At 27.0% G+C, this 21,201-nt stretch overlaps 7 protein-coding genes across 7 annotated transcripts; 4 read left to right on the top strand and 3 right to left on the bottom strand. All coding sequences in view use genetic code 12, as the record gives it.

Moving 5' to 3' along the window:
* Positions 1-105: 105 nt before the first annotated feature.
* KGF55_004272 (uncharacterized protein) lies at positions 106-2,322 on the bottom strand (the record flags this gene model as incomplete). The annotated part of the gene is made up of 2 exons (XM_051759157.1): positions 106-316; positions 464-2,322. The coding sequence occupies 2 exons, from the start codon at positions 2,320-2,322 to the stop codon at positions 106-108; spliced, it is 2,070 nt and encodes a 689-aa protein (XP_051613063.1).
* A 776-nt stretch (positions 2,323-3,098) lies between these two features.
* On the top strand, positions 3,099-4,657 carry KGF55_004271 (uncharacterized protein; the record flags this gene model as incomplete). Its single annotated transcript, XM_051759156.1, has 2 exons — positions 3,099-4,030; positions 4,177-4,657. The coding sequence occupies 2 exons, from the start codon at positions 3,099-3,101 to the stop codon at positions 4,655-4,657; spliced, it is 1,413 nt and encodes a 470-aa protein (XP_051613062.1).
* A 3,594-nt stretch (positions 4,658-8,251) lies between these two features.
* Positions 8,252-9,178, top strand: KGF55_004270 (uncharacterized protein; the record flags this gene model as incomplete). The annotated part of the gene is made up of 1 exon (XM_051759155.1): positions 8,252-9,178. One exon carries the CDS (start codon positions 8,252-8,254, stop codon positions 9,176-9,178), a length of 927 nt encoding a protein of 308 aa, XP_051613061.1.
* Positions 9,179-12,051: 2,873 nt separating this feature from the next.
* On the top strand, positions 12,052-13,479 carry KGF55_004269 (uncharacterized protein; the record flags this gene model as incomplete). Its single annotated transcript, XM_051759154.1, has 1 exon — positions 12,052-13,479. The coding sequence occupies one exon, from the start codon at positions 12,052-12,054 to the stop codon at positions 13,477-13,479; it is 1,428 nt and encodes a 475-aa protein (XP_051613060.1).
* A 2,344-nt stretch (positions 13,480-15,823) lies between these two features.
* On the top strand, positions 15,824-17,002 carry KGF55_004268 (uncharacterized protein; the record flags this gene model as incomplete). The annotated part of the gene is made up of 1 exon (XM_051759153.1): positions 15,824-17,002. The coding sequence occupies one exon, from the start codon at positions 15,824-15,826 to the stop codon at positions 17,000-17,002; it is 1,179 nt and encodes a 392-aa protein (XP_051613059.1).
* Positions 17,003-17,107: 105 nt separating this feature from the next.
* KGF55_004267 (uncharacterized protein) lies at positions 17,108-18,865 on the bottom strand (the record flags this gene model as incomplete). The annotated part of the gene is made up of 1 exon (XM_051759152.1): positions 17,108-18,865. The coding sequence occupies one exon, from the start codon at positions 18,863-18,865 to the stop codon at positions 17,108-17,110; it is 1,758 nt and encodes a 585-aa protein (XP_051613058.1).
* A 400-nt stretch (positions 18,866-19,265) lies between these two features.
* Positions 19,266-21,017, bottom strand: KGF55_004266 (putative serine/threonine protein kinase; the record flags this gene model as incomplete). The annotated part of the gene is made up of 1 exon (XM_051759150.1): positions 19,266-21,017. The coding sequence occupies one exon, from the start codon at positions 21,015-21,017 to the stop codon at positions 19,266-19,268; it is 1,752 nt and encodes a 583-aa protein (XP_051613057.1).
* Positions 21,018-21,201: the final 184 nt, after the last annotated feature.

Below are 21,201 nucleotides of genomic sequence, written 5' to 3'. Positions count from 1 at the left end.
CCGATTCTTGAGTACAAATTCAACATTCGATCAATGCAAAATAAATATAATTCCTAAATGTAATTGATTATCATATAAGATTGCAGCTTTAATAAGGTTTCTGCTTCAATTATAATATAAAGTTTGATAAGTATTATAGATAGTTGCAATAACACCAAATATAGCTACAAAACAATCCAATTTTCCAAACCAATATCTTTTACGTTTATCTTTATCGCTTAAATTACCATCATTTAAATTACAACAACTTCTATAATGTATCATGGGAGCATAAACATATATTAAAGGAATACATGAAAGGTTACCATTTAATGAGCTAGAATTATTAGTTAGTAATTGATGTTTTAAAGTTTCTCCTTAGTGTCACAAGAAACAGATAAAACTTATCATAGTGTGATATCATTACCATCTTGCTTATAAAAAGGGAAATTGTTCTGGTGAAACCAAAATTTTTAATACATACGCGAATTTATCAATATTATCAGCATTCATGTATGCAATAACACTGATAATAACAACACAAACAGCTCTAAAAGCATTTTTCAACCATTTGACTTGAGGATTATGTTTACCAGAATGATAAAGTTTACCACTTCCATTTTTCCCCTTATGTCTAAAAATTATTGATTCTCCAATTTTAACAGCTGGGAATAATTGTAATGGAGCTGATAAAAATACTGCAATTGAATATAATACAAGAATAGATTGAACTGCAAGGTTACCATGTGGTAAATTTAATATAATAATTGATTTAACTTTATCACCAAAAGCAGTATAACCTATAGTTCCAATAGTTACAAAAATAGCAGTTATAGTAAACATACTTACCAGTAACACCATTGTAAATTTTTCAGGTTGAGCCATTGAAGCTTCAATTGGTAATATCAATCCAATGGCTTCAAAACTAATAACACTTATTCCAACTAATAAAGTCCAACTACTTGAATTAAAATTTGCGATATTTGGTCCTAATCCATCATAATAAATTTTTAAACCTGAAAAATAAAATATTATTAATAACCCAATCACAATGAATCCTGAGGAAATTAATGATACAACTGAAAGTTTAGTTAAATTTCTTATTAAAGTTAAAGGTATTAATAATACACATTGAACTAAAACTGCATTTGCTCTATTTAACCATTCTGGTCTTGTTGATAAAAATCCATCAATAAAAGCTATCATATTCTCAGCAGTGAATAAAATATAAGTAGCAACAAATCCAATTTGACTTAACATAATTGAAACTAGTATACAATATTTTAAAGTATTCCCATAAGTTTTATAACCCAATTCACCAAATGAACTTACTTTTAAAACTCTTTTGGATTGAATTAATACAATATAACTGAAAAAAGTTAATAATCCAAATGCACTTAAAGTTATCATTGAAAATGCTAATCCACCATTATAAAAAGCTCTTGGTAAAAATAATACTCCTGATCCAACTAATGCTTTAAATAGTAAAAAGTAAGTTTTCGCCACAGATGCGGTCCCCTTTGGTGGAATCTTTAATCTTGGTAACTGTTTTGGTAAATACCTTCGTTCATTTGGTAATAAACTTGATTCTTCATCAAATACATCTTCATAATTTTGATTTGTGTCATCTTCATCTCCATCATTATCATTATCATTTTTTTCTTCATCATCTTCATCATTAAAATCTTCTCCAGCAAAATGTCCATACATACTTAAAAATTCCATAAAATTTCTTGATAAAAAATTTGGAGGTTCCTCATTTTTCTTTATAGATTTTTGTATTAAAAATTCTCTTCTAAATCCACCTGGAACATTTATATCACTTGCTGTTGAACCTCTTCTTGCTTCTTCTAAATATGTTGAAAATGATGAACTTCTTGCTCTTCTTTTTGGATCTCGTATACTAATTTCTCCATTATTATGATGGTGATGATCATCAACATTTTCCATTTGATGATATAATCTACGAGTTATATCCCCACCTTGTTGTTTTAGACTATCTTCAGGACTTACCAAATGTTTACCAATTGTTTTCAAATCAACATTTTTATTTGTGTTTTGCTTTATTTGAGATATATGATCATCATAACTTTGAGCATTTGAACTTGAAGAATCAGTTGAATTATAACTTTGCATTGAAGGACGTATAGTTGAGTCTAAATTAGATTGTGAATTACTATTACTCTTGTTAATCAATAATGGATTACTACTTTTATGTTTCGGACTTGAATAAGATGGTGTGGGCAGTCTGAAATTTGGAGATGCTCCATAACTTGCCAAATTTGTATTACTCGATGAATTCTTTATGTCATTATTTTGAAAAGCGGAATTAGTCGGTGCCATTTTTTAAACCTAATGAGGAATGTAAAATTTGGTTTATATCTTTCTATATACAATGATTTAAAACTATGGCTTTTTTATAGCAAAGTGAAAAATAGATGATATGTATTCCACATACTTTTGAATTTATGTCACAAAATTTTGTTTACTAATCAAAAAAATATTTTGCGACAATGTGCCAACTCATGATATGGCAATTCAAAACCACAATAATTATACTCACAATAACTTTGAGACGATTCTAATGAACCGAGTAACATATCAATACTCTAGTCCTTCCTTCAAATGAGTTATATAGGGATCAAACCGTTCTCTTTTCAAAGACAAAACTGGAACATTTCTAAGTAAGAAATTTAAATTGAATTTTAAAAATTTGGAGTCGAATTTAGGTCGAAAACTTCTTCCTAAAATTCTCTCAATTTTTAAATAAAACATTCTATAGAAACAACCCTGAAAAAATGCAGCCAATTACTGCTCTTGAGGAGGTGAAAGCGGATTATACATATGTGTATTATTCTTAGATATATTTAGTGTGCTGGTGAGGCATTGAGTATGGCTATAGTTCCATTGAGATTAACAAACAAATTGGTAGCAGTTTTTTAAAAATATTTTGCAGCCAATTCATTTTGCAAATCTTGAAAGTTGATGTTTCCTAATTCTATAAAGTAATTTTACAAATCCAAATTTAAACAAAAAATTGTAAAAATTGTAGAATAAAATTGTTAAATAAAATTTCAAAGTAACTCATCATTATCAAACGATTCAAAGTTTTTTAAACCATGGAAAAGATAGTATATTTCCCAACAGAAGTGTTAGAAATGATTTTTCAGCAAATAAATCATCACCAGGTATTAAACTTAATACCATTACATTCCAAATTTTGTGACATTGGTCAAAAAAAATTATATAAGTTCATCCATATATATTTTAAATACTATAAAATTAAAAACACCTCTTCTGGAGCAAATGAGCCAAAATATACAATTTGCACTAATTGGAGAATGCATAAGAACGTTGTAAATGATTTCACAAAAAAATTCACCGTTATTCAATCTTATAACTTTTATTCAAGCCTGATCGAGAATAAAATTGATAGATTTCAAAAAGTTAAACATCTTAGTATTGAAACTAATGATTTTTTGAGTTTCATAAAAAAATCATCATTTGACCATAAAACAGCAGCATCAGCATTATTGAAAAAGATTGTTACATATTTCAAAAATATAGATTATATTAGTTTTGCTGCAGTAAACAACCAACTCGAACCAAATATTTATCGATCTCCTAAAGACGCATTGGATGTTATAACTTTTCAAAGACCTAAAATACATCACGAGTTTTTTTATCGAGTTTTGTTTTACGATCTGAAAAACCCACTATCATATGATTTCTTCTATGATAACCTTAGAATTTTCAATTATAACTTTGGAGGATGTTGTCACTTCTTGAAAAGATATCATCATGATGATCGTGACCTAGGTAAATGTATTGATGTATTTAATAAAATCAATATGTTCAAAAAACTTGAAGAATTAAAACTTACGTTTATCGATCTTATTGATTTAATGGATCCACTATTGCTTAAAAAATTGCATAAGATTAATTGCAAGTTAAAGAAACTTCAAATATTATTTTGGGGTAAACACAAATATTTGAGCGATATTTGGAACGAACGTGAACTACACATTAAAGCAAAACCAAGGAAATGGTTGTTAACCTTGGATAAGTTTTTTAATACAAAAGAAATTCATTCATTAACATTAGACCATTATAGTGAAGTAATTTAGAAAGATGTATACAAGTTTGAAAATTTTGAATTCTGGGAATACTAGAAAATGCAAACTTATTAAAATTGAGAAACTTATATTTATCTTCACATTATTTGGACATGAAATTGATTGATGTATCAAAATTACATAAACTAACAATAAGTACTGGTGTTGCTAATGATAATCTTGCAACTGAAATTGCCAAACTATATTTTATTAATCCAAGTTTAAAATTATCTTGGTGGCCACAATTTACAACAGTTTATGACCATGGCAAATATGTTAATCCTGATAATATACTAATGTATACACCAGATTATTTTCAAATAATATCTTGCCAATGGCCACTATACTTTTTCAAAAGCACCGAAATTTTGATTGAAAAAGAAGAGTTGGTTTCTCACCAACAAGGTAAACTGGGCGAGAGTAAAACACCTAAAAAATTACATATAATATTAAAAAACGCGTATCCATTGGAAGAACTTTGGGAATTAGATCTCCTTGATGAAGATTGGGTTTGCAAATCGGTCATGAAAGTTTTGCGTAAAGAAGAATCTGATTGGATATAAAATTCTTTAGACTTTTCATGTTTGGACAAAACTATATTATTAATTTATTTTTTTAAAATTTTATAAAATATGTGGCAGCTTGACTTATGATTAGCTATCATACAAACACCAATAATTGAAGAGAAAGCTCGTGTTAAGTATGATCGTATACGACGAGTAAACGGCTAGGTTTTACTTTTTTAATAACGGTCATTGATAAAGGAAACGAAATTGATTAGATCAGCTTGTTTCAAATTGTAAGATAAGATAAATTTCAGAATGCACAATACCCCACAAAAAGATTTGGTTTCAAGATTTATTTACAAGTTTTAGTAAAAAAAACCATATATAAAAATTAGTCTATTATGAGTCTAGATTAGAAGAGTTCTTTATAATAAACTTTCGACATACGCCTTTTAAGCGTTATAAAATCATCATATCATCTTTAAAGTTTAATTCAAAATAAACGGTTATGAGTAACAATTTAAATACAATAGTTTAATATAAAATTAATTTTGAATTTTGCCGTTTAATCAAAATTTATTACTTTTCTCTTTTTGTACTTTTAGATAGTAATTGATTAAGTACTTTTTTTTTTTAAACTTCGGAAAAATATTTAAACAATAAAGCTTTATATGCAAAAGAATTAATTGAAAACGAAGAGCACAAAGATGGGTAAATTCTCAAATAAAGTTCCAGCTTGTGTATGCTCAAATGAATCTTTTCTGTAGACATGAACGTAAGTGTTTATACAAATGAAATTTGAAACCAATCATGATCAAACCATAGACTTTTCCTTCATTTTGATCTAGATCTGTGAAAAACCTAGATTTACTGCTTAACTGTTCTTATATCCACTCGAAGATTTCAGAATTGATTATAAGTTAATAATCAATATACAATCTTGATATTGGCTCACTTCCACATTCACAAAAAATTTTGTGTAACAGTTTCAATTATTAATTATTATTACTTCTTTACGAATTATCTATTATAATCAACATCAAACACAACAGTTAAATAAAAGCAGAAAAAAAAAGAAAAGAAAACTGACCATAAAACGCCACTTTGAAGTTATTGAATAAATCATCAATTTACTTGCTCGCATGATTATGATGTGAAATCGATAATAATAGATCCACGTTGAATTTCAATTAAAGTGGGGAAGTAAAATTGTATAATTCTTATTGAAATTTTTTGTTGGTTACATAACCAGTGATTAACTAAATAGAACATGTTGTAAATTATAAACAGTGAAACAACAATTTACAACATTTGAACTTAGTATAGTAACCCCATATTTTTTTTCACTAGTATTGACCTTCTACAAGTATGTGTATTGATGTTTGAGATCGTTCGCAAAATTTCAAAGCTAAAAAAAATATTAATCAGGCGGTAAATTTTTTATGCGAAATTAAACATGACCTAAATTTCTTTAAGCCTAATGAAACAGTTTTGATTTTTATCAAATTAACTTGCCAAGTTAATGATTATTTAAAGCTTGGTTATTGCAACCACTTGAATATCTTTTTATTATAGAGGTTATACTTGCATGAATTAAATTTGTAATTTAATGAATTTAACAAATTAAGAAAGTTCTCCACTTGTACTAAAAATTTAAACTTTAAGACAAGCTACATGTATCGGATTAATTAATTTTTTTTTTTATTGTTTTTTTTTTCTACATCCACTAAAGTTGATTGTGAAACGAATGGTATATAACGTTTTAACTGTTTTCGGAGAAGGAACAATTTGATTCCTTGCAAGAGTAAAATGCTCTTGTCTTTACAACGCCGAAAAAACTTGTGAGTATTACAGTTTTTGTAGGTGTAACATTAGTTTTTCCACCAAATTTTGTTCAGTGAGATAGACTCGATATGATTTTGTTTCTTCGCCTAAAAGTTAAAAATCCTCTTTAAATTAAGTTTATTTCTTTACTGTTTAGCAAGCTAGACTACTGATTTAATAAACAATTAGTTTTGAAAAAAAAAAAAAAAAGTATGGAGTATGGAAGTATGAACCTCCTACAATAGATACCAGTATGCGAAATCCCTAAGACAGATAGAAAAAAAAATTCCTTATCAAGATAAAGGTTATAATATTAAAGTTTTAAGTTGAATATTAGAATTTTATACACAATAAGAGACACAAATATTTCTGTAATTGCGAAGAAAAAAAATAATGTCTTGAAAAGTGTGTATTAATTAATGGAATTGTGGGATCAAAGCACGAAAAGGGGGAGAGTGAATCCCGGTTGATGAATAACGTCAGCTAATTTTCAAAATATTTAAGAAGAGATACCCAATACGAGTGGACGGAATAAAATTACATTTAAAGCCCAAATGAACTGATTGTTGACTGGCTAGAATTTATTATAGTCCGTAAATAAATATGTTGAAACTTAACCTAATCAAGATTAGACCAAAAAAAAAAAAAAATTAAATAAAAAAAAAAAAAAGAATTGCACAAAAATGAGCTGAGATCTAAGATTTCAAATTTCAGATTTCAGATTTCAATAATAAATCAACTCCACTATTGCAATCATTTCTTAGACCTTATTCTTACTATATTTGATTACAAAATAGTATAGTCTTGATTGCAAATAAAATGTGTCATCAATTCCAAGAGTAAGTAGAGTACTTTACAACAAGAGCAAGGCATGATGTACTGATTTCGTTTCTTTTTTTCTAGTCATAGCGCTTTCTGGGTGTATACGATAAGATCAGATCTTTTCAAGACAATCACTACGATAGCACAAAGGATGATAAAAAAATTGGTAGTAGAAAATTAGTACATAGATAACAAAATTGATTGCTTTACGAACTAATATATTGAATGATGTTACTTTTTATCACTTTTCCATTATTAGTAGATTAATAACGAGAGAGAGACTAAAAAACAAAAAAATTAAAAATGCAATGTAGCTGTTGTCATATATCCATACACCCGTATCGATTACTAACATAAGTAACATGAACAAACAGATAGAAACGAGGATGATATAAAATTGGCTTGTATAATATGAAGTTACAATATGATCTACATATTGACGAGGAGGTAGTAGTATACAAATCTAAGGTGATATATAAAATAAATAATAAAACAAAGAGAAAGATGTGTTATCCTTAAACTCATAACGATACGAAATATTATAGAAGTAATGATACATTTAAAAAATCAAAAAAATAAAACCAATAGTAATTGTAACAATAGATTTGATGATTAGTTACATTTACATATATTAGATGGTTCTAATTTTTGTCCAATTTATTTTTTTTTTTTTTTTTTATTTTTTCCTCATTTTTTATTTTTTTTTTTTTTTTTTTTATTTTATTAATTAAATTTGTGTAACATTTTATAACTGTACTGTACATTAAACTTAGATAAAATAAATAAATAAATAAATAGGAAATGGCTCTAACTTTTTGAATTTATATATTTAAACATAAATTACCATTTATATTATTTCCTCCATTTTATACCATCAACCATAGATTAAAAGCTCATTAAGAAGAAAGGAAAAGTCAAACAAAACACACACAATAGAAGAACACATCAAAACAAAAGACATTATCAAAAACTATATAATCATTCACCTTTTGAAATATAATTAAAATGTTTTATTTTACAGATGATACCATACTAAATTCAAAATTGTCAAATACTTATTTATATACTAAATTTGATCGTAATATAGACTATTTAGAATATGTACCCTCGACAACATCAACATCAACAACCACTTCCACAGACCATATAAATCAAATAAATTTCACTAACTTACAAATAAATGAAAAAAATCATTATTTAAAAAACAATCAAAATTTAATAAATTTTATAAAATATTTGAATTCAAATCCAGATTATAAATTAAATAATTATTTTTATCATAAAAGATTACAAAATATATGTTGGAGAAGAATTTATCAAAATTATAAGAATTTAAAAGTTTTAAATCCTTTAATTATAAATTGGGATAAAAATTCTGATATTACTTGGTTATATGGTCCAAAAATTGAAAATGAATATTCTAATATATCTAGTATATCATGTAATGAGAAAAGGAATAATAAAAGTTTAAGAAACGATGTAATATTCGAGGACGACGAAGAAGCATTTGAAGATGAAGAGAACGATAATCATACTATAACAAATGAAAAATTAAATCAATTAAGTAACAATATCATCAGCAAAGACGATGATGAAATATCGGTGTCTTCATTAGATTCAGATTCAACAATTACATCAAACTATAGTTTAAATTCATCATCAAGAAAAAGTTCAACAACTTCAAATTTATCAAATTCATATTATGAAGAAGAATTAAAACAATCTTTACAACAAATTGATAATGGAATTGAAAAACCTATTAAATCATGTTTAAAAAATTCGAATAAATCATCAACATTCTCACAACAACAACAACATCAAGAGTTTCAACAAGAATCACGAAAAGTATCTTTTAATTACATCATTAATATGAGAGAAATAATAGATAATATATCATTAGATTATAATTTTTTAGATAGAAACTGTGTTTGAAATTCAAATTAAATTAATCAAATGGGGAATGAATAAAAAAGAAGCAAAAAGTCTAGAAAGATATATGCAACATTTGTCATAGACTCGAGTCTTTTTTGTTACATTTACATTGTTCATCAATCATCGATCATTTATTGATCAAGCGATTAATAATCCAAAAGAGACGAGTATCAAGGAACTCAATAAAGCAACACACAGCACAAACAATTTAATCATTCATATATAGCTGGTCTATATCTACGAATAAATCATCATCATTTCGGAAAATAAGGGGTGGGGAATTAAAAAAAAAAAAAAAATGTCATTAAATATGTAATAACAAACATTATAATAATTGTATTTAATATATAAATAAACAATATAAATAAAAGTTAATCATATCATAGCAGTACTTAAACTTTTTGTATCTCTTTGAGTGAACGTTTTAAATTAATCTTAAGCAATTTAAATCAAACTACTTATCCTCAAATTGATTGAAAAAGAAATTTCAAATCTAGCAAAAAGAAAATAGAAAAATTAGAGTAAAATGAACCTAGAACAGATCTACGTAGATTTTTAAATCTTTTACTCCTTTAGATCCTTAGATCCTTTTTACAAGTTTCATCTTTTTTTTATTTTTTTTTAGACGATAAAGTGATGAATTTTAGATTCCAAATTCATTTCTTCAAAAAGTGGATCTTAAATGCTTTGAAAACACTTGGGGTTGTCATTCATCATTAGCGCCTCTATCTTCCAAAGAAGTATTTTTGTCTCAAAACGAAAATACAGAAGAAATCAGAAAGCAATAGCCCTACACTTGTTCATGAATGACAAAACATACTTCCATATGTATCATGCATGTGTATTTGTAAGTAAAACATAAGTTGTTTTTTTTTCTCATAAGCTTTATGATCGTAATCTTAATCTTCATCTTACATTCAATTGCTATTAAAAATAAAAATTAATTTTACCTAATTGAGAGACGCGATCAGATAGAATAGTTTGATTTAAACTTCAACAAATCGTGTCGAGCAACACCTTAAAGTCTATAATTGGCAAGGAATTAATGAAAAATAAATAAGTACTCCGGTATCTATTTTGTTGATTATTAAGTAGGGTAATTTATGTAGATTGTGTAAGATCCCGGACCAGTTGTTCAACAATAATATTTAACACACAAAAATAAAGATCTACTTCCCCCCTATTCCCCCAAGCTAGAATTCTTTTTTTATTTATTTTTTTATTTACTAAAATGTGCGGGAAGTTTCACAATTTTTGTGTAATATAACGATCGTACAAATAGTTATAATTATTTTGACATATTTTTCTTCTCCAACTAAGACCATCGTTTCATTATGTACTTATCCTCAAAAGTCCACAGGAAAGCAATCATCTCAAGACATTGGACCAAAGTGTTCCTGATTTTTGTTACATTTCTCCTTCGGGATTTATACAACTGAGTCTGAGCGTTGTAATATTTTGTTTTTCTCTGAATCCAGCGAATTTTTGAAAGAAATGTTGAGTTTTTAATCAGACTCATTGTTTGTAATGTCCGACTTGTTTAAGTAGTAAAGCACATATCTCAGTGTATTTTGTTGGTTCAGCTATTTTCGAGAAATTATTTAGTGATATAAAACTTTTAAAACACTCCCCTAAATACCCCTTAATGCAACCAGAAGTAAAATTGAAATGAAGTTGGAACAAATTCAGATATTACTATTTCCGAATTGCGATGATATTGAAATAAAAGTAATATTATGATGTTCAATTGATCATTCTCTCAACAAATTAAACTACTAATTCACCCTGCAACCGTCTCACCCAACTTCACAAAATCTTTAGTTCATGTAAAAAAAAAGATTCAACACCCACAAAATTTTCTCACTAGGTCTAATTAGACATAAAGCAATCAAAAATGAAGTTCACAAACAATCATAAGTCAACGCAAGAGAAGAAAATTTTTAATTCAAACGTTTAGATATGCTTTATTGTTCAAATATACAATGTCGATAGGTACTTAACACTGCATTATTACGTAGTGTTCAATAAGTATTGTAAAATTTTTTCAAACGTATTGATGTAGCACAATAAGTTGAGGCTGATTGAGTATTAACAGTGACTTAGTGGTGAATTTTTAAAAAACTTAAATGTTCTGGCTCAAGTACCTACATGTTTGTTTTTATTTCCCTCCGCAAAATTTGTATTAAATCAGCAGAGTAGCTCGGGGAAAACTTTTCCGGCTGAGTACGTCGAAATCAATTTAGTTGGAATAATGCTTTGAGATATTTGCTGATATCCCCATTTTTAAAAGGGATGTTAATTTGTTACAAGTCCAGATGTTGGGCTTTTATATCTGGAAACAACTAACTGCCATTAGAATTTAAAAACTCGACAATGAAATACCAAATGATTGGAAATGGTCTGTGATGGTAGAGGACCGTTACAAAGTTTTGGACTTTTGCGGTACGGTTCATCATGAATACTCATAAAACAAAACAATTGCTGAAATGAATAATTATCCTATTTTGGTCCAGTGAGGGGCTAATTGAAAGGCAAGGAGAAGCATACACAAGAGCTTTGTTACGAAATACAGGATTTTACATACAACGTTAGTATTTCCTAAATTATTGTAGGGATTACTTTACAGGTTCGAGTTAAGTTCCAACGAATAAAATAGTAAAAGTTATTATTGAAACATTACCAAATTATATGAGTTCAATAGTTTTGAAAATATGGAAAGGCTTGTGTATTTCCCATATGAAGTATTGGAATGGATCTTCCAACAGATAAATCATCACATGGTAATTGCCTTGATGCCATTACATTCTCAATTTTATAAAATTGGCCAAGAAAAGTTATATAAAAATATTCATCTATATTCCAAAGGTTAATTAATGAAATTTCCACTTTCTGAAGCAAAAAAGCCAAAATACGAATGGGACAATAGGTGGAGAGCTCATAAAGTTATCTTGAATGACTTTACAAAAAAGTTTACTGTGATTTCAATATGTAATTTTCTCGACAACATTATTAAGAATAAAATAAATAAATATCAGCGAATCCAACATCTCAGTATTGGAGATGAAGAGCCTATATTCACTGGAATACATTCTTCACTTAGAGAGAGGAAAGATGTACGACCATATTTAGGGAAAATATTGAAATATTTTAGAAATTTAGATTATGTCAGCTTTGCTAAATCAAACAACCAACTTGATCTAAAAGATAAAGACAGTTCTTATGATGTAATGAAAGATATAGATTTTGAAATCCGAGGTCTCCGTTCTGATTTTGATGATCATGTTTTGTTTTTGGACAAAAATTATCAAGGTTCATTTGATTTCATGTATAATAATCTCAAAAATTTGAAATTTCACTTTAAACCATCTCATAATACAATATGTAAGTTAAATTGTGAAAATGATGTATTTAAATCTATAAATTTATTCAACAAAATCAATTTATTTAAAAATCTTGAAGAATTACATCTTGCATTTGGAGCACTCATTGATTTAACGAATCCATCATTGATTGAAAAGATGAAGAAGATAAACTGCAAATTGAAAAAGCTCGATATAACCTATTGGGGAAAACTCAGATTTTCAGATGATTTCTGGGAGGAAAACAATAAACATATTAACCCAAAACCTGGAAAGTGGTTATTTACTTTAAACAAATTTTTCGATACAAAAGAAATTATCTCGTTGTCATTAAATTATCAAAAAAAAACATTTGCTAGGGAAGAATTTCACTTTCTGAAACTCAAGTTTGAAGAAATATTGATCAAAACAAATTTACCAAAATTAAGAAATTTAGTTCTATCATCGTCAACTTTAGATTTAAAATCGATTGAGGTATCAAAATTACATAAATTGATAATTTGTACTGAATTTGCTAATGACATGTATGCCGCTGACATAGCTCGACTTTATCTATTGAATCCAAATTTAAGATTATCTTGGTGGCCCCGATTTATGGAACAGGATGATTATACTAGGTTTTGCATTTGGGATAATTTGCAAATGTACACACCTGATTATTTTCAGATAATATCCAGTCAATGGCCATCATACTTTTTCACAAGTGATATTGTTTCAATCAGAGGAAGAGGTTCAATTTCTCATAAAAAAGGTGTCTTTGACAATGTTGATGATTCGAGGAAACTAAATATAGTTTTGAAAACCGAATATTCTTTAGAAGAACTTTTTGGAATGGATCTTTTTGATACTGCAAGCATTAACAGGTCTGTTCTTAAAGTTATCAAGGAAAACGACAATTCTGTTCTTAGAGTTCTCAGGGGATACGAGCGTAAGAATATTTAATAGTGGAATTACGACTTTTACACGTGAATGAAACTATCTATATCATCATTTAGTTATTCTTAAGTTTCTACCTTTTGACCTAAATTTTTTTAGTAAAAGAGGGAATCCATCCTTAGTCAAAAGGATTTTTCCATGTCATAATGAGTTGTTGATGCAACAGCATTGTTTGGTAGTTCATAAGTGATATTTGTATGAGATAGTATCACTTAGACTAGTTTTGTTTAAATCATCTTGAGTTACATGGATGAAACTCTATTTATTCTGAAACAGCACAACAATGAGGTACAAAAAAAAGGTACGCTATAAATAGAGTTTTTAAAGTCACACAAAAATTTGGGATGAGTACTTGAAATTCTTAAACAAATTTTAATCACTTTAAATGCTCCCAACTAATCGAGATTACAAAATATGTCTTGTTACCTCATACAAAATACATTTGAACCGCTTGAAAAAAGAAACTGATGGTATTTTACTTAAACATCAATTAATATTAAAATTCAATTTTTGGAAGATGGTCGATTTGAAGGATATTAAATTGTCCTTTCAACTGTGAGCTTGTGACACAAAACACTATCTAGACTGCTACACAAAATAATATGTTTCAACATGCAAGATTACTTAAAAAGAAATATATATTACTAGAGTTGTTACAAATTTGCAAAATCACAATGATTGGACTAACAACATCGTAAAAATGAATACTAACCACTGACCGTGCGATGCAACTGTAATGAACTTTTGTGAGTTCAAAAGCCAGTAATTACAAATTTATCAAGAAATTAAGAAATGTTTTCAAACAATGAAAGTTTTGCGTTGCAACTACGGAATATCAAGTATAAAAAAATCAAAAAACACAGGTGACGTTAAACGATATTAGTGTGAAACTAGTCTCACCAAGTTTAACAAGCAGTGGTAAAGGTGCTTTATGGTAATTAGACGATTATGAGTACCAATGTCCAGAAAATAAAATTGTAGTTATCCAGATTCTGGCTCAATTCAACTAATCAGCGTATCAGCATGTGGAGCAAACATTTAGTTCGCCATCACACTAGATTAAAATGCTGCTGTTCACTGTTTTTTTTACCAGCACATGTTCGAGCAAGTTATGGTTTTCAAGATATATTTGCAATCATTTTGAGCAATTGGAAATCATGTTATCCCTCTAACAAATTCATCTTCAATAATTTTTAGACCTTTGAACTTCTTAATACGCTAAATAAGCCAACACCTTGAGACGTCTATGGACAGAAAATGAATTGAATAAAGTGTTTGTGAAGTTGGTAAATGGAACTATTTTGAATGTCCAAAAAATACTAAACCCACAGATTGAGTTATAACACCTTGTCTTCAACAATAACTTTACTTACACTTATACAAATTACATTCAGAATTTAACAATATCTAAGATTGTTTTCAAATGAATCCGACATGAACAAAAATAAATTTTCATCAAGACGGATGCATCGTGAATACATTAGAATCCATTTATGGACCTTTCAAAAGTCACATTTTTATACCAAATTGATTTGTTTGATGATTCAACAAATAATTAATGTTTAATTGTAAATTTTGAATGTTATTTGTATGAGGTTTATAATACCTAGAGTTTGATTAAACCAGATATTTGCACTAATATGTAATTTTTTTGAACATTAACAAACTTGAAAATGCGCTATAAAATGACGCTTCACTTAAAACGAGAACTGCATTCGATTTTTTATTGAATTTGAGACGGATTGACATTTGCAACTTCTAGAGCTCATTATGACGTTAGTTTTCAGAATTGAAAAGTTGCCGCTAACAAAGTACACTTAGATTGATCTACACAATAATTTGAATGATATTTTGCTGCCCAAACAGAAGATTTGAATTTTTTGACTGTTGAGGACGAATTATGGTACATGTTCACTGCTTAAGGAATTTACCATAGATATGAGGCAGACGAGAAATGAGGAAAAAAGAAACTAAGTGTATACGATCTTGTACCAGATTTACCTTCATTTAGCATTTGCAAAAGCTTTACTTAAAAGTATAGGTCTGTATCAATGATAATTCTACAAATATTACATCCAACTCGTTACCACTAATCTTAAACTTTTCAAGTAGATGTTAAAACCTTACTTGAAAGTTGAACTGTCGTTTCGGTTTTTTGTGTACGATTTGTTTTAACTCCGGAATCTTAATATCACAATTATTACACTAACCACATAAAGTCGTAAATTACATGTCAAATAAACTCAATATGTGACACTGCAAAATTAACCGAATTTGAAAAATTTAAACTTCACTATTCTGTACTAATATAATCAGATTGCATTTATATTTTTGAAACGAATTTTTACTAATGCTATGCTTTAAACAACCTATAAGGATTCTACTATGTAGAAGGAATATATCAACCAGCTTACCTACCTTAAATCTATTCGACAAAACCCCATCTCGTACTGAAAGACCATCAACTAAATCATCTACAACTTCATCATCATCAATATTTTCATCAAATAGATTTCAAGAACAATACAATAAATCCAAATCAGATAATTCAAATCAAATAAATTATGATGGAAATAAACGAATTCCTAGACATTCTCATCAAAATTTAAATAATCGATCGAATAATCGTCATCAACAACAATCACCCAAATTTAAACAAAAACCAAAATTTGATTTACAAAAAGTTTTAGAAAAAGGATCAGAATCATCACAAAATGCAATAAAATCAATTTTAACAAAATTATATAATTTAAATACAAATTATGAAGTTGAAATAATAACAGAAACAGGTTTAAAAAAATGTAAAATTCAAGAAATATTAGCTGATTTAAATTTACAAAAACAAGGTATACAATTAATTTTAAGAGATAATAATCAATTACCAATTATAAAATTTATAAAAATTCAAGAAATGTTAAAAAATTATAATGATGAATTAGCAGAATCAAAAGAATTAGAATTATTAAAAATTGGGTCCATCAAAACAATAAAATCATTAGATAATAAATTAAAATTAAAACAAAAACAATCAATGGATAAAAATTTTTTAATTAAATGGTCTATTTCAATAAATGATTTAATTAATCAAAAATTTAATGAATTAATTAAAACTTTAAAAAAGCACCAAAAATTAAATTTATTTATTATAAGTAATAAATCAATAAGTTTTAATAATAATCCAAATATAACTAATTTAATTAAAGATAATGATCAATTAAGTTTAGAAATTAAAAAAAGACAATTAATAAAAGATAAAATTGAAAATTATTTAATTAAATTATCTGAAGATTCTAATGTAAAATGTAAATGGAATTTAATTGATGGTGATATAAATACAAGATTACATTATAATATTTCATGTATTAATCAATCATCTATTGAGAGCAATTCTAAGGAGAAGATTGATGTTACTCCGGAAGTGAAACCTGTTAAGATTAAAAAGGCTCAGACTCAGACACAAGAAAAAGCAAAATCAAAAATAGATGAAGATGAATTAGATTCTTTATACCTGTTTAAAATTGAAGATTAAACTTGTAGATAGCTTTGTAAATAGCAAATATAATGAATGTTACGATTAAAAGTTTTATAAAATTACAATTAAGATTAAAAAATATTAACAAATTTGAATTATATATCATACAATACTACCATATCTATAACTTTGATTACTCAGTAGAAGATCACTATCTCTTCTTTTATTACCATTATTATTATTTTTATTTAATGATTTGTTATTTAAACTCTTCCTACTTCGCTGCTGTTGTTGTTGTTGTCTTTGTCTTCTTAACTGTTGAACTTTATAACCATATAAATGACTTTCTAAAGTTTCATCAACAATAGGATAATTTAGAATTTTTTTAATTTGAGGTTCATTTAATGAATATATCTTGATATTATTTAAAGAATCTTGATAAATTTTTTCATCTAAATCAAAATTTTCTTTTGAATAATCTATTTTTGATAATTGTTGATCTGAATTTATTATATTTTGTATTGAATCTGTATTAGGGATGGTGGTGGTTACATCAATAAGATATTCTGAATCTGATATTTCATCTTCTTCTCGTATAGTTATTGGTGATCCAGGTGGTGTTGATTTAGGTGATTGAGGATATAAACCTCTCATTGATGTATTATTTGATAATATTGATGCATTATCTAATGCATGAACTTCTGAAGTACTTGGTATAATATTTTGTGATGCATTAATACTTGAATTATCAGGTAACCAATGTTTATGTTTTCCATCATAATGATATCTTAAACCTTGATGAATTCTACTCATACGACCTTTTGAATCAGGATGAGCAACTAATGCTTCAACAGAATCAAATTGTCTATAATCTTTATAATGATCTCCCTTAAATGTCTTTTGAAAATCTATAATTAAATCTTTAAAACCAATCCAATCTTTTAAAGCATATTTAAATTTATATCTACCCCAAGGTAAATTTGATATAGTAAAAGGTATATAACTAAAAGATAACCAATGACCAATAGCAAAAGCAATTAATTCAACACATAATAAAGCATTTTGTATACATATACCAATACTTTCACCACTTTTATTTTCATTTGATCCAGGTAAAATTTCAAAAAAATTTAATATAGCTAATATAACTCCTTGCCAATAAGAAGCAAAAATTATTAATTTAACACATAAAAATTTTCCAACTGGTTTAAAAGGTTTTAAATCATTCCATAAAATTTTCCAAAATATTGCTAATGAATATAAACTTAATGTAACACTTGCATTATAAATTAAAGTTAACCATAAATATATTGATTTATAGCTCATATCATTAACATTATAAAATCCAGTTAATTCTCCTATAATTATTGTAATACATATAATTGGTTTTAACCAAACATATTGTAATATACCTCTTTTAATCATTAAAAAAGTTTTTGGATCAGAAATATCTAATGGTACTAAAATATAGCCCAAAATACCAGGATGTCGTACAGGTTCTCTTCCACTTGTCATTATAATAATATTTCTTTCACCTCCTAACATATCATTAAGTAATGAAAAAAAAGTATAAATAACAAAAGCTTCATAAACTTCTCTTATAGGTTCTAATATAAATTTATTGAAAGGAGATGTTTGATTAATTAACATTGAATAACATGTTAAAGCAAATAATGGTACAATAATTTGAATTCTTATCATTAATCTTTGTTGAAATGGTTTTCTATAATTTATTAAATGTAAAAAAATACTTATAAATATTATTATTGCTGATATTAATGATGAATATAATGATATTTTAATTATAAAATTAGGTAATCTTGGTCCTGTTGGTGTTGGTGATGGTAAATTATTATTACCGCCATCATTATTATTGGTTTGATTGATACTATGTAGATTATAGTAGATGTTTTGTAGCATATTGTGGTAAGTAAGTCATTTATGTGTGTGTTTAATGCAATAATGGAGTGAGATTAGTGCTAGGATATAGATGATGTTAGTCGTAGCTTCTAATTGAATTGACTTATTGATGGTGTTAATAGAAATTGTTTAATCATTCCAAATGATTGTTTTGTATTTTAAATGACACAAAGATTAATCTTTGGTTTTTGGTACCTTGTTGCTTTTGTGTAACATGTATAGAAGTTTTGTAATGTTTTAAAAGACTATATGGAGAGATCAAAAGATTAATGCTCTACAAATGTTTTAACAATGAGTTAACAAGATGTGAAAAAACTTTTATGTATATTTTCTTGCAATGTAAATGAGTGTGGAAACTTTTATGTGTCTTTCCTAATGTAAATGAATGTGGATAAGAAGACTAAGTTAATCCAGCTTCTTTTAATCTTTTTGCTCTATCTCTTTCTTGAGTTATCTTTTTTAAATCATCTTCAGTAATTAAATGATGTTGATGATTTTCAGATTTTATAGTATGTTCATCAATATTTTTTTCACCAATTACTTTACATTCATAAATACTTTGAATGAAAGGATCATTTTTAACATCACTCATTAAATATCTCTTTTTTGGATCTAATATTAACATATTTTTAATTAATGATCTTGAATCTGATGGTAATAATCTTAATAATTTTTCTGGTCCAACTGTTATTGGATGATGAGAATGTCTTGAATCTATAGTTAAATTATTCATATCATCTTCTATTGTACCATTTGTAGTTGTTGTTGAAGGATTTAATTGTGGTCCTGCGAACGATCTATATGAAGGATCACTTAATTTTGGTAATTTCCAAGGAAATCTTTTTAAAATCATACAACAATATATTATAGCAATTGACCAAACATCAGCAACTCTTGGATCATAACCAACACCTAAAGGTTCAAATACTTCAGGAGATAAATAAGGATCTGAACCAACAACACCTCTTGCTCTAATTAATTTATGTTTTGGACTTAACATTATATCATTTTCAGTTATATAATAACCATTTGGAACTTCTTTTCTAAATTGAACAGCAGAACCAAAATCAATTAATTTTAATATCCCATCATTATTAACAACACAATTATCTAATTTTAAATCTCTATGAGCTAAACCATTTTCATGTAAAAAATGAACACCATTTATAATTTGTTTAAAATAACAAAAAATTTCATTAGTATTCATTAATCCTGACATAACTAAATTAAAAAAATCAAATGAACAATATTCCATTACTATATAATAATCTGGATCTTTTATATATTTGGTGGTGATTGAATAATCTTTTATTAATTCATAAGTATGAATAATATTTTGATGAATTAAATATTCTCCAACTTTATATTCATTTTGAACTTTTGTTTGATAATCATTTTCTTGTTCTGCTGGTAATCTACTTCTAAATTTTTTTACAGCATATATCTTGTTGGGATCATCTTTTGAAGTTAATAAATTAACTGATCCACTTGCTCCTGTACCTAATAATTTTCCTGGTGTACCATATTTTTTAAATAAATCAGCTGTTGGATGTATAGGGTCCGGTTTACCCATTTTGGAACTTGGTTTATGTTTATGTGAAAGACTTTCGGAACTATCATTATTAATGCTACTACTACCCTTAAATTTTTTTAAAAATCTTTTCAATGATAAATGATGGTGTGTATTTTGATTCCCACTTATATTTGAATCTTTTGAAATCTCACTACTTGATGATGAAGGAGAATAATTATTATTTAAGGGTGAACTATTGTTATCATGTTGATGATTTTGATTATTATTATGAAGCTTTGATGAATTTTGACCATTGATATTAGAATATCCGTTAATGTTATTACTGTTATTATTTACATTGATTTGAGGTACTTGTTGCTGTTGTTGTTGTTGTTGTTGTGCATTCTGAAGTTTTGAATTTATTGAGCTTGTTGTAGACAGAGGGGAAATTGATCTACCATTTTTCTCTTTTAAAAATGCTCTATGTGATTGCGGCTGTTGTTGATGATGATGATTTTGTTGAAGTTGTTGCTGCCTCTGTTGTTGTGAAGATTGATGAATTGGTTGTTGTTGAGAAGATTCACTAGCTAAAGAAGCTGATGAAGATGATCTAGAGCTGAATAAATTCTTAAACGGCATATCATGGATCTAGTTATATTTTAAGGTATTTTGAAAAATTTGGTAAAAATGTAAAATGGATGATCTCTCTCCAATATGATTTAATTGAAAGTAATGATATGAAAAGGAATGAACTTTTGATTAATGGTGTGAATGTATAAATGTATAAGTTGTTGTGTTTATCGATTATCTATTGAAATCTATA

This window comes from Candida pseudojiufengensis (assembly GCF_024610245.1).
Source record: "Candida pseudojiufengensis strain CBS 10847 chromosome Unknown scaffold15, whole genome shotgun sequence".
Lineage (NCBI taxonomy): Eukaryota > Fungi > Ascomycota > Pichiomycetes > Serinales > Debaryomycetaceae > Lodderomyces > Lodderomyces pseudojiufengensis.
The sequence above is the reverse complement of the archived record's forward strand: the minus strand, read 5'-3'. Positions and strand labels throughout refer to the sequence as shown.